General features: G+C 42.5%; 2 protein-coding genes across 9 annotated transcripts in view; one reads left to right on the top strand and one right to left on the bottom strand.

The window, feature by feature from the left end:
- Positions 1 to 6,273, top strand: part of CCDC73 (coiled-coil domain containing 73) — a 71,753-nt gene extending 65,480 nt beyond the window's left edge. For 3 of the 7 annotated variants that reach the window (XM_075837760.1, XM_075837764.1, XM_075837759.1), the window contains 3 exons: positions 338 to 426; positions 2,588 to 2,722; positions 5,592 to 6,273. In XM_075837760.1, the coding sequence (XP_075693875.1) occupies positions 338 to 426; positions 2,588 to 2,722; positions 5,592 to 5,828 (461 nt within the window). In that variant the 3' untranslated portion in view covers positions 5,829 to 6,273. Of the gene's footprint in view, positions 1 to 337; positions 427 to 2,587; positions 2,723 to 5,591 lie in introns of those variants that run through there. The other 4 variants (XM_075837762.1, XR_012850571.1, XR_012850572.1 and 1 more) reach the window with 4 other exon arrangements.
- Positions 6,274 to 14,450: 8,177 nt separating this feature from the next.
- EIF3M (eukaryotic translation initiation factor 3 subunit M) overlaps positions 14,451 to 15,669 on the bottom strand; it is an 81,819-nt gene continuing 80,600 nt past the window's right edge. For both annotated transcript variants that reach the window (XM_075837758.1, XM_075837757.1), the window contains exon 11: positions 14,451 to 15,338. In XM_075837758.1, the coding sequence (XP_075693873.1) occupies positions 15,218 to 15,338 (121 nt within the window). In that variant the 3' untranslated portion in view covers positions 14,451 to 15,217. The remainder of the gene's footprint in view (positions 15,339 to 15,669) is intronic.

Raw genomic sequence — 15,669 nt, 5'->3', positions numbered from 1 at the left:
ACGGATCCCCATAGACTTGAGTCGGATTTTCAACGGACCCTTCACACGGTCCATTAAAACAACGGCCGTGTGAACGTCCCCATTGAAATACATGTGTCCATGTGACGGCCGTTGTTTTAACGGCCGTCACACGGACGTATTCAACGTTCGTGTGAATAAGCTCTTAAACTGACAAAAAAAAGAAAACCACGAAAAGAAAAAACCTCAGTTGGTGCAGCAGAAGGTCATTGATTTATTCTGGAATGTCTATTGCCATATATCTTTTTAAATCATTATTCATCAGGCTCAATAATTAAGAGGCAGATTTTTGACATCTTGTCTACCGCTGTCCTTCCAGTTCCCAGGAAAGATCACAGTGAAGAATGGAATGCAGAGCAGGCATTTCACGATTCCTCTATTCCCATACTGGCTACCTCCTCGGAAAACGTAAGTACATTACAAATTATCACTGCTTGCCCTTTACTGATCTAACGCCCAGCCATCAACATCCCTGTAAGCAGCTGGAAAGTAAGCAGTAAGAAGCTGAAAGGATATGTACACCTTTCTAAGCATATTTTTTGTATTAAATAAATGTATTTCGTGTTTTTAAGCAGCTTTTAAAATCGCTTTGATTAAAAAATATGTTTACTTTTTAAGATACAGCTTCAATGTATGCTGTATATAGAAGCTGACGGAATCGGCTTTGACTGAATGATACAGCTTCTATGTATGCAAAATACATAGAATCTGCATATTAAAGGGGTTTTCCCATGAGGGACATTTATGACATATCCATAGGATATTGTGCGGTTAGTCCGGCCGCCTAAGTCGACATTGCAGGCCATGTGACGCTGTAGCGGTCATGTGGGATGAAACGTCATCCCAGGAGGCCGGACTGCAGGAAGAAGAAGATCGTTCTGGGTAAGGAATGATTATTTTATTTTTTTTCGGAGTTGCAATTTTTGCGGTGTAATCGCTGTGATTATGCCGCAAAAGTCACAACACTTGGCTTTCCGTGGCAGGTTTTGCATCCCCATTGAATTCAATGGAGAAATCCGCAACAGTAAATCAACAAAAACGCGGCATAAGTTGACATGCTGCGCAATTAAATAACGCACCGCAGGTCAATTTATTAACATTTATGCTATTTTTTTCCGCAGCGTGGGCATTAGATTTTCAAAATCTCATTCACTTTGCTGCTAATGTAAATGCTGCGGAATTTCCGCACACTATTCCGTTGCGGAAATTCTGCAGCGTTTACGCTAGGTGGGAACCTAGCCTTAGGCCTCATGCACACGACCGTAAAAACTCCCGTTATTACGGGTCGTAATTACGACCTGTAATAACGGCTCATAGACTTCTATTGGCCACGGGTACCTTCCCGTTTTCCCGTGCCCGTGCCGTTGAAAAAGATAGAACATGTCCTATTTCAGGCCGTAATAACGGCACGGACAGCCCATAGAAGTCTATGGAGCTCCCGTAATGACGGGTGGCTACATGTATGCACCCGTCATTACGGCAGCGTTGCTAGGCGACGTCCGTAAATAGTCACTGTCCAGGGTGCTGAAAGAGTTAACTGATCGGCAGTAACTCTTTCAGCACCCTGGACAGTGAATTCCGATCAGAATATAGAGCAACCTGTAAAAAAAAAAGACGTTCATACTTACCGAGAACTTCCTGCTTCCTCCAGTCCGGTCTCCCGGCCATTGCCTTGGTGACGCGTCCCTCTCGACATCCGGCCCGACACCCCTGGATGACGTTTCAGCCCATGTGACTGCTGCAGCCAATCACATGCTGCAGCGGTCACATGGACTGCCGCGTCATCCAGGGATGTCGGGCTGGATGTCAAGAGAGGGACGCGTCACCAAGACAACGGGCAGGTAAGTATGAATTTCTTTTACTTTTACCTCGGAAAGGGCTGCCCCTTCTCTCTATCCTGCACTGATAGAGAGAAGGGGCTGCCGATTAGTGCAGTGCAATTTTGCATCGAAAACGTGCCCGTAAATACGGGTGGAATACTGGTGACACCGGAACCGTATTTACGGGCACGGGTCCGTAAATACTGGTGCAAAACGGGTCGAATACGTGTGACACCGGACCCGTATTTACGCCAGTATTTACAGGTGGGAAAAAATACGCTCGTGTGCATGAGGCTGGGTTGCTACAGTGCAAATTTTCTGCAGATTTTTCCTGCATTTTGTAAGCCAAAACCAGCATTGGATTCAGGAAAACAGACCGATAAGGCCTTTCTTTATATATTTCTTCTGTTTAGGTGCCGTTCCTGGTTTTGGTTTAAAAAATACATGCAAAATCTGCACTGTGGGAACAAGGCCTTAGATTTCGTAGTGGATATACTTGCAGATTTCACTCTGCATAGCAATGAATGAAATCCGCTGGGAAAATCTGCAGCATATCTAGAATGCACTACATCATTTTTACGCTGTGAGTGAATGGGGTTTGTTAAAATACTCGATGTGTGAACCCAGCCATGCCTTGCTTTAGTAAGCCTTGCACTGTACTATCTGAATGAAAATGACTGATTAGCCAGGAGAGTGGCAAAAATTTCAGAACTCTAATAACTCTGGTTGAGCTTTTCTTTTTACCTCAGGCCGAAACCAGGAATGGAACTTATACAGAAGAAATATATAAAGTAAGGCCTTATAGATCCGCTCTCCTGGATTCAATTCTGGTTTTGGCTTACAAAATGCATGCAAAATCTGCACTGTGTGAACAAGGTCTAAGGGTACGTTCTGAAATTCTGCAGTAATATGCTGCGGAAGGAAATTCTGCAGAGTTTACGCTACGTGTGAACGTACTTTAACGTATCAATGGCAAATTTGGGAACATATCTGTATCAAGATGAGCATACTGATGATTTTAAAATCTTCCGTATGCCCTCAGATCTGCACATTTTCCGTTTTGTGTGAATGAGGTTTTTTTAAACCCGATTCACGGACATTGCACTGATTTACTGTGCAGAGTCCACGACACATACGCCATGTTTGACCATAGCCATATTGACTGATGTTCATTAAATGCAATTAAACTGCAGCACTGAGCAACCAAGAAGTTATTTTTCCCTTCATTCAAATAATGGGAATTTATGATCTTCAGCTATCTTCTTATCAGTGCTTACAGTAATGAAGATTCTTTACATGTTTTAGATTTCCGTTAAATCAACAATTTTAAAATTTATTGGTATTTTAATTGGTATAATAATTTGCTTTTCTTTCAGAAACTGGACATTATTCCAACATTCATAATACTTTAAAAAGAATGATATGCAGCAGTGTATCAATTAGTGTTCTACTTGGGGTTAGGCTAGGTTCACATCTCGTTTTTTGCTTACGTCGGAGTTATATGTCAGGAGGACGTATATGGAAGGCATTGACGTATCCCAGTGTATAGCATACAGTGGCATCCGCCGCACACAGCCTACCTTGAAAAAAAATAAAAAAAAATAAATTTTAAAAAATGTATACCACACTTTATACCAACGTATATCAGTCTGACAAGCCAAAAGGACAAGAGCCCTATGGACACGTTTAGCGTGTACTTAGGGAGCTTTCCCAATGTACACGCTAAACATAGGGCCAAAACGTGATGAGAACATAGCCGTATAGAACTAGGAAAGCCCAAATAACCAAGATTGTTGGTAAGGGCAGCTGTTCCGATGTAAGAGAGTGAAAGTGTTAGGTCTTATTCACACAGTGCAGATTTTAAATGCATTTTTTTAAGCCAAAACCAAAATTCGATCCAGGAAAGTAAACACTTTATTTTATATATTTATCTGTCTTAGGTTCTGTATCTGGCTTTAAAAAATACATGCAAAATCTGCACTGTGTTAACAAGGCCTTATGCTGGCCAATCACATTAGATAGCTGTAGGCTGAACAGTCGTTTGGCTGACAGCTTGATCTTCCCAATACTCCCATAAATATGAATCGGCCGAGCGTGCATGTATGTTGAATAGGGAGAGCGGAGTAAGCCAATGCTAGACACCCTTCCCTGCTTCGTCCGGGCCTCAAATCTAGTGACTGCGCATGCGCCGCTATGGTGTCCCGTTGTGTGCACGCACCAGAACAGGACACTGATGCACAAGCGCAGGATTTTGTGTGTTTGCCGGTGGGAGGCGAGCAGCTTTCAATCAAAAGTAAAGTGTCGGGGTTAAAGAGGCTCTGTCACCAGATTATAAGTGGCCTATCTCCTACATAATCTGATCGGCGCTGTAATGTAGATAACAACAGTGGTTTTTATTTTGAAAAACGATAATTTTTGAGCAAGTTATGAGCAATTTTAGATTTATGCTAATTAGTTTCTTAATAGACAACTGGGCGTGTTTTTACTTTTTACTAACTGGGCGTCGTACAGAGAAGTGTATGACGGTGACCAATCAGCTTCATACACTTCGCATTGTTCCAGCCCGTTGTTCCAGTGTGATTGTGCAGTGAAAGAAGCCGGGCTGGAACAATGAGAAGTGTATGACGCTGATTGGTCACTGATTGGTCAGCGTCATACACTCCTCTGTTCCATGCCCAGTTGGTCATTAAGAAACGAATTAGCATAAATCTAAACTAGCACCTAACTTGCTCAAAAATGATCATTTTTCAAAATAAAAACCACTTCTGTTATCTACATTACAGCGCCGATCACATGATGTAGGAGATAGGGCACTTATAATCTGGTGACAGAGCCTCTTTAACTCGGAAAAGCATGAGGAATGAAGATATGACTCTTTTCAAAACTAAGATATGACTCATATGCTCATTAGCATACGGTACAGGAAAACTAAAAAAACGGAATACTAAAGCTACAGAGCCGACTTAAAGTTATATTGACAGACACGTTTGCGTTGAGCAGGGGCACTCGGCAGGGAAGTCCTTTATCCCCCTGCTCTTAGAGCCATAGAGCCATTAGCGGCTAGTATTCGAGCACATCAGGGGATTGTGGGCTTTTGTCGTGGTGGACTAGAGGAAAGAATAGCCCTGTATGCTGATGATCTGCTCCTCTTCCTGCGTGACACCAATCAAACCTTGTACTATGTCATGAGGGTCATCAGACAATATGGGTCATATTCTGGTGTATCTATCAACTGGACTAAGTCTGACTTAGGCCCCAGGCACACAAACTTATTTTTGCGGCCGCAATTTACCCGCAAATCTGCGGGTAAATTGCGGCCCCATTCATTACAAGGGGCCCATGCACGCGACCGTGGTTTCCACGGTCCGTGCATTGCCCAGGAGCCTGGTCCGCAAAAAGATAGGACATGTCTTATTACGGCCGCATTTTGCCGTTCAAGCTCATAGAAATTAATGAACAAGGCCATGTGCACGGCCCGTGATTTGCGGGCGGCCCGCGGGTGACACTCCGCGGCCGTCCAAGCTGCAAATCACGGCCGTGCATGAGGCCTTACTCCCATTAGATGAACCCTTGGTGGATCTAGATGGGGAACACATTCCACTGCAGTGTGCTACGGTTATTAAATATTTAGGAATAAAGATAACAGTGTTGACAGAATATGAACGCCTTCGTTTAGATCCTCTGATAACAACATTTAGAAATAAATTAGTGGTTTATGTTTGTATCGCTCTCATCACGTTTTTTCTTTTCTAGTCCGATGTGGTTGAAAATCCAAGTCCTTGCCCTCCCATCACTGATTCCACCAGGTCATCATATCTTATCAACCTGCAGAATAACGCAAATACGGAATTCACTTGTAGCAACAGAAACGACTGTGAAATCTCTAGTATACAGCGTCAGATAAGTGCAATTGAGAGGTTCTTATATAATAACAGACTAAATGGGTCAAGGAAACGGAAGCTTGAGGATACTCAGCAAGCAGAGGTATAATAGAAACATCACATTGAAATCTGGAATGCGTAAGGTACATCTGTACGCTCGTCTGTTCTTGTGTCATTTAAGTTATACACTTGTAAAAAGTTTTGATAAGTTATAAAAGGGCCTGTCAGCAGTTCCTCTCTGCTTAATTTGCTCTCTATTGTGCATTAGCATGGTAGAGGGATCTGGTAAATAGTTCCCATGGAGTCCTGTTCTGACAGGTGAGAATAATATTTTGTAGTATATTGTTCACTACTAGTTTGTTATCTGCTGTACGCACAGAAACCCTGGGATCAAGCATCATTAATCCAAGACTGGCAGTGCTGATTTTGGTGGACATTATGCGCCTAATAAATCAGGTTCACACAGGGCACATTTCGTAGTATTTTTACCTGCAACTGCTGGGAAGTTGCTTCCCATTCATCCACGTTTTTATTAAAATATGTCGTTTTGAGGGTCTGCTTCTTATTAATTTTAGCGTTCCGTATCCCTGGTGTTTCTTCCACCACTTCAATTAGAAGAAATGCTATGAAACAAAGAAGTGCAAATCTTTTCTGTGTATTTTTACTCATTGTGTAAGGATGAATTCACACGCAGTAGAATTGCTAAAAATCTGCAGCAATTTACAGTACAATACATGTGGACTTCAAAACTCCATCCATATGTAGCAGGAAAAAATATCCACGTGGATTTAAAGGAATGATTTTCAGATCTGCGGCTTGTCAATTCGGTCATAGAATTTCACCCTTTGCAATGCCTAGAGTGAAATCTGCCTGCGTTACATGCAGATTTTCATTGATTTGCTGTGACATTGTACCAGAAGTAGCATGTGGACTCAGCCTTAGGGCAGATTCAGACGAACGTTGCGTTTTTGCGCGTGCAAACAACGCAGCGTTTTACGCGCGCAAAAACCACTTGACAGCTGCGTGTGTCATCCGTGTGTATGATGCGCGGCTGCGTGATTTTCGCGCAGCCGCCATCATAGAGATGAGGCTAGTCGACGCCCGTCACTGTCCAAGGTGCTGAAAGAGCTAACTGATCGGCAGTAACTCTTTCAGCACCCTCGACAGTGAATGCCGAACACAATATACAGCAACCTGTTAAAAAAAAAAAAGAAAAAGTTCGTACTTACCGAGAACTTCCCTCCCGGCCGTTGCCTTGATGACGCGCCTCTCTTGACATCGGGCCCCACCTCCCTGGATGACGCGGCAGTCCATGTGACCGCTGCAGCCTGTGCTTGGCCTGTGATTGGCTGGAGCTGTCACTTGGACTGAATTGTCATCCCGGGAGGTCAGACTGGAGGAAGAAGCCGGGAGTTATCGGTAAGTCAGAACTTCGTTGTTTTTTTTTACAGGTTCATGTATATTGGGATCGGAAGTCACTGTCCATGGTGCTGAAACAGTTTAACTCTTTCAGCACCCTGGACAGTGACTATCTCCTGACGTCGCGTACCGGAATTTTTTTTGCCAGGTTCGGCCAAAACGAGTTCGGCCGAATCCGGTGAAGTTGAGTTCGGTTGTCCGGGTTCGCTCATCTCAAAGACACTCCGTTTGGATGTTTGGAAACAGAAAAGCACGTGGTGCTTTTCTGTTTACATTCATCCTTTTGACAGCTGGTGCGCTGTTTGTCGGTTCACACTGAAGTGCTTCCGTGCGACCTGCGTGGTTTTCACACACCCATTGACTTCAATGGGTGCGTGATGCGTGAAATACGCGGAGATATTGAGCATGTCGCGCTTTTTGCGCAGCTGACAAACGCTGCGCAAAAAGCACGGACTGTCTGTACTGCCCCATAGACTTGTATTGGTCTGTGCGTGGCGCGTGAAAACCACGCGGCCCGCACGGACCCAATACACGTTCGTGTGAATCCCCCCTTAAACTTTTTTTTTTTTTTTTTTTTTTAAGTACTCATAGTTCTAGGATCACACACAACTGTTTTTGTTGTATGGTGGAAAACGGTCATGTAATTTAAGATATTTGCATGGGACTGTTGTGCAAATAATAAAAAAAAATATATATATAAAAAAAAAAACTGCCATTACACTATGCCCTAGGAGCCACTTTCCAGTAGGAAGGCGGTTGCCTGCCCAAGAGTGAATATATTTAAGATATATTGCTTAAGGGCAGTCTGTCATGAGGTTTTCGGTTCGCTGACACCGCTATTTAGCGATCAGGTAAAGAAAGAGAGGCATACAAGTGTGGAAGTAACAAAATAAGTTTTATTCTTTCAATCACTCCCCTATCTTTTACAGTTAATTTAGGATAAGCAGAGCCGTCAGTCATATAGGCAGAGCCGTCAATCCACTGGAGAGAAGTGGTTGAAGCTCTAGATGCCGGACGCTTCCCGGTTCAGCACACACAAAAACCTCATTTACATATAGCGTGCAGCGGAGTAAGATCTATGCAAGCCCTAAGGTCTTCCACACTGGTATGTCCCTCTTTCTTTACTCCATAGCTGATCTCACTAGTTAGCGGTTTAACAGCCTAAAATCTGATGACCATAGACCTTAGATACTGTACTTTGTAGATCCTGTCATTTTCATTAGGACACCCTAACAATCCAATGTTTGGTGAGCATCTGTAATAATGAATAGCCATAGAAGTAAAAAAAAAAACATTTGCAGGTAGTATCCCTGTCTCATGAAAACAACCCATCCAGATGCCCTATTAGGACATATGTCATAAATGGGGGGGGGGGGGGGGATTGACGGACTGCTCGAGGGGCCCCTGCTTTATAAGCTAGAACAGTGTCAGGAATCAGATTCGCAACAATCAGTGGATCTCCGCAGCCCTTTAAGTTTGATACACACCACATTATAGATTCCCCATAAGACACACACCTTGTTATCAGCCCACACTGTAGCTTTGCTCCTTATATCATACAAATGACTGCATGAGGTGGAAGAAAAAAAAAAGTGGCAAATGAGAATTTTACATAGAGACACCATACAGAGTCCACACACACAGAATTGCCATGTGCATAAGCTATTAGCGGAATTATTTCCAAACTTCTTATGAGGGAACCCGAATCCAAATTTCTTTACTTCTGAAGACAGCCTTTTCCTACCTCCAAGAACCAGGGAATGCTGCAGTGCTGTTTAACCCTTTTAAGACATATGGGGGGGGTTTGGGCCTTGATGCCCAGAGCAACATTTGTGCTTCTAGAATGCTGAATTCTCGTTTCTAGGTCCTCCTTCACATGTCAGATTTGCCAGCGCAAAAAAAAACGGACTGTTTTTCATTCATATGACTGTTTCCCCTCTGCATTTCTTTAGCAACTGATGCGTGAGAAACGGACAGCACACGGATGTTGCTAGTGTGCTGTCGGTTTTCACACACCCATTAACTTCAATGGGCAACGTGGTCCGAAAAAAATGGACCAGAATAGGGCATGCAGCGACTTTCACGCAACTGACACACGTTCCGTGAAAAAACAGGTGTGAATAGCCCCATTGAATTGCATGGATCAGTTATTTCAACAAACAGCACATGGACGTGAAATACACATCTGAATAAGGCCGAATTATACACATTGGAGCCAACACAATTGCCTGTGTCTTAATGTTTAGAATTTGCTTTCCATTACTGTATAGCAGTTTTACACGTCGTGATTTCCAGAAACAGAACAGGAAAACTTTTCAAAAATGTTTTAATTGACCGATAATGCCAAAGCTTTTTTTTTTATTACATGAGATTCTATATGAAGTGTCCACTGTAGCCAAAATTCTAATGTGCCTGCGGTTTTTTTTAACAGATAAGGAAAAACATGAGCTTCCCGATCTGAGCAAGTAAAATACCACAAAAGATTATCAATGATCCGGCCTGAAGAGGTCGAGCGCTGCATATTTTTCTTTTATCCGTCAGAACTGGAATGAGGGGATTAACCCCTTCCCGCTCCTTGATGTACTATTACGTCATGGCAGCTGTATCGTTCGCGCTCCATGACGTAATAGTACGTCACGGGAGTAACGGCCGTTTCGGCCGTCCTCCCGACACATACAGGAGCTGTGACGCTGCTGTCTTGTTCAGCAGCTGTCATAGCTCCTACAGCGGGGACCGATCGCTGTGTCCCCGCCGATTAACCCCTTAAAAGCCGCGTTCTATAGAGATCGCGGCTTTTTAGGGGTTAAGCTGCCATCGCCGGCCTGCTACGCGATAGCGGCCGGCGATGGTGACTATGGCAACCGGACACCAAACAATGGCGTCCGGCTATGCCATAGACGGAAGCCTAGTGGGACCTGACAACGTCAGGACCCACTATGCTTGCTGTCAGTGAGTAGCTGACAGTTCTAATACACTGCACTACGCATGTAGTGCAGTGTATTAGAATTGCGATCAGGGCCTCCTGCCCTCAAGTCCCCTAGTGGGACAAAGTAATAAAGTTAAAAAAAAGTTAAAAAAAGATGTGTAAAAATAAGAAAATAAAAGATTTAAAAGTAATAAAAGTAAAAATCCCCCCTTTTCCCTTATCAGTCCTTTATTATTAATAAAAATATATAAACAAACAAATAAACTATACATAATTGGTATCGCCGCGTCCGTAACGGCCTGAACTACAAAACTATTTCGTTATTTATCCCGCACGATGAACACCGTAAAATAAAATAATAATAAACCGTACCACAATCACAATTCTTTGGTCACTTCACCTCCCAAAAAATGGAATAAAAAGAGATCAAAAAGTCGCATGTACCGAAAAATGGTGCTGATCGAAACTACAGTTCGTTACGCAAAAAATAAGTCCTCGCACGGCTTTATTGTTTGAAAAATAAAAACGTTCTGGCTCTTAGAATAAGGTAACACAAAAAGTGAATGATTGTTTACAAAACGTATTTTATTGTGCAAACGCCATAAGACATAAAAAAAAACTATAAACATTTGGTATCGCCGTAATCGTATCGCCACGCAGAATAAAGTGAATGTGTCATTTATAGCGCAGGGTGAACGCTGTAAAAAAAATAGAATAAAAAAACAATAGTACAATTGCTGTTTTTTAGTCACCACGCCACCTAAAAATAGAATAAAAACTGATCAAAAAGCCGCATGCACCCCAAGAAAACTACAATGGATTCCTCAAGGGGTCTAGTTTCCAAATTGGGGTCACTTTTGGGGGGTTCCCAATGTTTTGGCACCACAAGACCTCTTCAAACCGGACATGGTGCCTAATAAAAAAGAGGCCTCAAAATCCACTAGGTGCTCCTTTGCTTCGGAGGCCGGTGCTTCAGTCCATTACCGCCCGAGGGCCACATGTGGGATATTTCTCAAAACTGCAGAATCTGGGCAATACGTATTAATTTGCGTTTCACTGATAAATCCTTTTGTGTTATAAAAAAAATGGTATAAAGAGGATTTTCTGACAAAAAAAAAAATGTAAATTTCACCTCTACTTTGCTCTAAATTTTTGTGAAACACCTAAAGGGTTCATAAACTTTCTAAATGCTCTTGTGAATACTTTGAGGGGTCTAGTTTCTAAAATGGGGTATTTCATAGGGGTTTCTAATATATGGGCCCCTCAAAGCAACTTCAGAACTGAACTGGAACCTAAAAAATAAATAAATGAGGCAATACTTCGCTTCTTACATTATACTGATAATGAGCCGTGCCCACCCTGAGATGACCCCAGTTTTGACCGTTTGTATAAACGGAGACCCCTATTAGACCGTTCCAGTGCCCGGTTTTCCCCAGCATACACCCCCGAGAAGTGTATTTCTATTGATGAGTCCCTGGTACATTGTAAAGGGAGGGTTCAATTCCGCCAGTACCTGCCGGGTAAGAGGGCAAGGTATGGCGTGAAGATGTATAAGCTGTGCGAGTGTATCAGGGTATACCTACAGGTTTAGGATATATGAAGGAAAGGCCACCCCCAAACCAGACTGCATCCTGGACTACAATAGGTACATGGGAGGGATGGACTTGTAAGATCAAGCCCTGAAGCCCTACAGCGCCATGCGGTGTGGTATAAGAAGCTGGCCGTGCACATCATACAGATGGCTTTGTACAATGCGTACGTGCTACGTCGATGTGCAGGCCAGACGGGAACTTTCCTGGAATTTCAAGAGGTGATTATCAAGAACCTAATCTTTAGGGACCAAGAAGGGGGGGCACCCAGTACTTCTGGAAGCGGGGCCACACGCATCGTACCAGGGCGGCAACATTTTCCAGGGGAAGTTCCCCAAACTGGCAAGAAGGGAAAAAGTCAAAAGAGGTGCAAAGACTGCTATAAGAGGGCGATAAGGGATGACACAATATATCAATGTGACACGTGTCCCGAATAACCAGAGCTCTGTATTAAAGAGTGTTTTAAAATTTATCATACATCCCTTGGTTTATAATTTACCCCAATTTTACTTACCCTGATGCACTCCGCACAGCTTATCCCCCCTCGTCTTTCCCCTCTGAGCCCTGCTGTGTGCCCAGGCAGCTGATAACAGCCACATGTAGGGTATTGGCATACCCGGGAGAACCCACATTACAGTTTATGGGGTGTAGGTCTCCGGTCAAAATGCTCACTACACCTCTAGATGAATGCCTTAAGGGTGTAGTTTTTAAAACGGGGTCACTTCTTGCGGGTTTCAACTGTACTGGTACCTCAGGTGCTTCTGCATACATGACTTCGCACTAGAAAATCCCCAGTAGGCCAAATGGTGGCCCTTTCCTTCTGAGCCCTCCCATGGGCCCAAACGGCAGTTTATCACAACAAATGGGGTATTGCGGCCCTCAGAACAAATTGCGCAACAGAATGGGGTATTTTGTTTCTTGTGAAAATAAGACATTTTCAGCCAAAACTACATATTATTTGAAAAAAATAATTTTGTTTTCATTCCCAGCCCAATTCAAATTAGTTCTGTGAAAAAACTATGGGGTTAAAATAGTCACAACACCCATAAATGAATTCCTTGAGGGGTGTAGTTTCCAAAATGGGGTCATTTGTGATTGGTTTCTATTGATTTGATACCTCTGGGGCTCTGCAAATGCGACATGACACCTGAAAACCAATCCAGCAAAATCTGGACTCCAAAGAACACACAGCGCTCCTTTCCTTCTGAGCCCTCCCATGGGCCCAAACGGCAGTTTATCACCACAAATGGGGTATTGCCGCACTCAGGACAAATTGGGCAACAAAATGGAGTATTTTATTTCTTGTGAAAATAAGAATTTTTGAGCTAAAATGACATATTATTGGAAAAAATATATATTTTTTTAATTCCCAGCCCAATTCAAATAAGTTCTGTGAAGAAACTATGGTGTCTAAATGGTCACATTACCCATAAATGAATTCCTTGAGGGGTGTAGTTTCCAAAATGGGGTCACTTTTGGTGGGTTTCCATTGCTTTGATACCCCTGAGGCTCTGCAAATGCGACATGGCACCCGAAAACCAATCCAGCAAAATCTGGACTCCAACAAACATATAGCGCTCCTTTCCTTCTGAGCCCTCCCATGGGCCCAAACGGCAGTTTATCACCACAAATGGGGTATTGCCACACTAAGGACAAATTGGGCAACCAAATGGGGTATTTTGTTCCCTGTGAAAATAAGAAATTTTGATCACAAATGACATTTTATTGGAAAAAATGAAATTTTTTTCATTTCACAGCCCAATTCAAATAGGTGCTGTGAAAAAACTGTGCGGTCAAAATAGTAACAACAACCATAAATGAATTCCTTGAGGGGTGTAGTTTCCAAAATGGGGTCACTATTGGGGGATTCCTACTGTTTTGGCACCTCAACACCTCTTCAAACCTGGCATGCTGCCTAAAATATATTCTAATAAAAAAGAGGACTCAAAATGCACTAGGTGCTTCTTTGCTTCTAGGGCTTGTGTTTTAGTCCACGAGCGCAGTAGGGCCACATGTGGGACATTTATAAAAACTGCAGAATCTGGACAATACATATTTAGTAGTGTTTCTCTGGTAAAACCTTCTGTGTTACAGAAAAAAAAATGAATAAAATTGAAATTCCGCAAGAAAAATGAAATTTGCAAAGTTCACCTCCACTTTGCTTTAATTCCTGTGAAATGCCTGAAGGGTTAAAAAACTTTCTAAATGCTGTTTTGAATACTTTGAGGGGTCTAGTTTTTAAAATGGGGTGTTTTATCAGGGTTTCTAATACATAGGCCCCTCAAATCCACTTCAGAACTGAACAGGTACCTTAAATAAAAGGCATTTGACATTTTCTTAAAAATATGAGAAATTGCTGTTTATGTTCTAAGCCTTGTAACGTCCAAGAAAAATAAAAGAATGTTCAAAAAACGATGCCAATCTAAAGTAGACATATGGGAAATGTGAACTAGTGACTATTGTGGGTGGTATAACCGTCTGTTTTACAAGCAGATGCATTTAAATTCTGAAAAATGCAATTTTTTCACAATTTTCTCTAAATTTTGCAATTTTTCACCAATAAACACTGAATATATCGACCAAATTTTACCACGAACATGAAGCCCAATGTGTCACGAGAAAACAATCTCAGAATCGCTTGGGTAGGTTTAAGCATTCCCACGTTATTACCACATAAAGTGAAATATGTCAGATTTGAAAAATGGGCTCTGAGCCTTAAGGCCAAAACTAGGCTGCGTCCTTAAGGGGTTAATAATTATTTTAAATAAATCTGTTTAGTCATGAGATAAAAAGCCACTTTGCATTATAGAACTTTAATTCCCGATCGTAAATTGTAAGAGAAAAAAATATTAGCTATAGATATGATAGCAACCGCAATGAATAAATCTTTTGCTGCAAATACTATATAAAAGGAAAAAAAAAAAAAAAGGTGCAGATCGAAAAATGACTTTACTACTTCATGATCAAACAGCTTTAGGGCGGATTTACACGAACGTGATTTGCGTCCGTGCAGCCCGCGTGGTTTTTCACACGGGTCGCACGGACCTATGCAAGTCTATGGGGCAGTGCAGACTGTCCGTGAGTTTTGCGCAGCGTGAGGCCGCTGCGTAAAACTCACGACGTTCTATTTTTCGACATTTCTCGCGCATCACGCACCCATTGAAGTCAATGGGTGTGTGAAAATCACACGCACCCCACGGAAGCACTTCCGTGGGACGCGCGTTATTCGCGCAACAGCAGTAAAAGAATGAATGTAAACAGAAAAGCACCACGTGCTTTTCAGTTTACAAACATCCAAACGGAGTGTCATAATGATGGCGGCTGCGCGAAAAGCACGCAGCCGCGCACCATATGAACATGACACACGGAGCTGTCAAGTGCATTTTTCGCACGCAAAACGCTGCAGTTTTTGCGTGCGCAAAACGCACGCGCTCGTGTAAATCCGCCCTTACTTCGACAAGTTCAGATCCCCTTTGACTTGGAGAGTGATGGAAGGAGTACAGAGATTTGAGGCACAGCTGAAACGTTCTTAGTCCGGAGGTGCTGCAATATTCATTTTGATGGTCAAGCATCAGAAATACTATGAAGACTGTTCTTCACTTTGTTTAAGTTAATTTTCCAGGAGTTGAGAATATCGTACAATTGTTGCCACTGCTGCTTTCCAAAGGTTCTGTGTGTGCTGTGACTATAGGAAGGGGGAAAAAAAAAATGTCAATCCTACAATATGGCCAAGATTTGTTTGCAATTATTTCATGTGTAGTTTAATCATGTTATCCTGTGCCGCCGCTTCCATAGTACAATTCCCATTTTGCAATCCCAACTATAGAAAGACGTGCAGCTAATTAGTATTCAGGCCACTTTCACGGTCATTAAGTGAAATGTGCTGGAAAATAGGACACTTTCATTAAATAAGCTAATCACATCCAGCTCTGGGCGTTAATAAAATTATGATAAATAGGCAGCATTTAACTACAAGCACATGATGGGAACAGACTAAAATATTAAACAGATATATT

This window comes from Rhinoderma darwinii, chromosome 9 (genome assembly GCF_050947455.1).
Source record: "Rhinoderma darwinii isolate aRhiDar2 chromosome 9, aRhiDar2.hap1, whole genome shotgun sequence".
In the NCBI taxonomy this organism is placed as follows: Eukaryota; Metazoa; Chordata; class Amphibia; order Anura; family Rhinodermatidae; genus Rhinoderma; species Rhinoderma darwinii.
The sequence above is the reverse complement of the archived record's forward strand: the minus strand, read 5'-3'. Positions and strand labels throughout refer to the sequence as shown.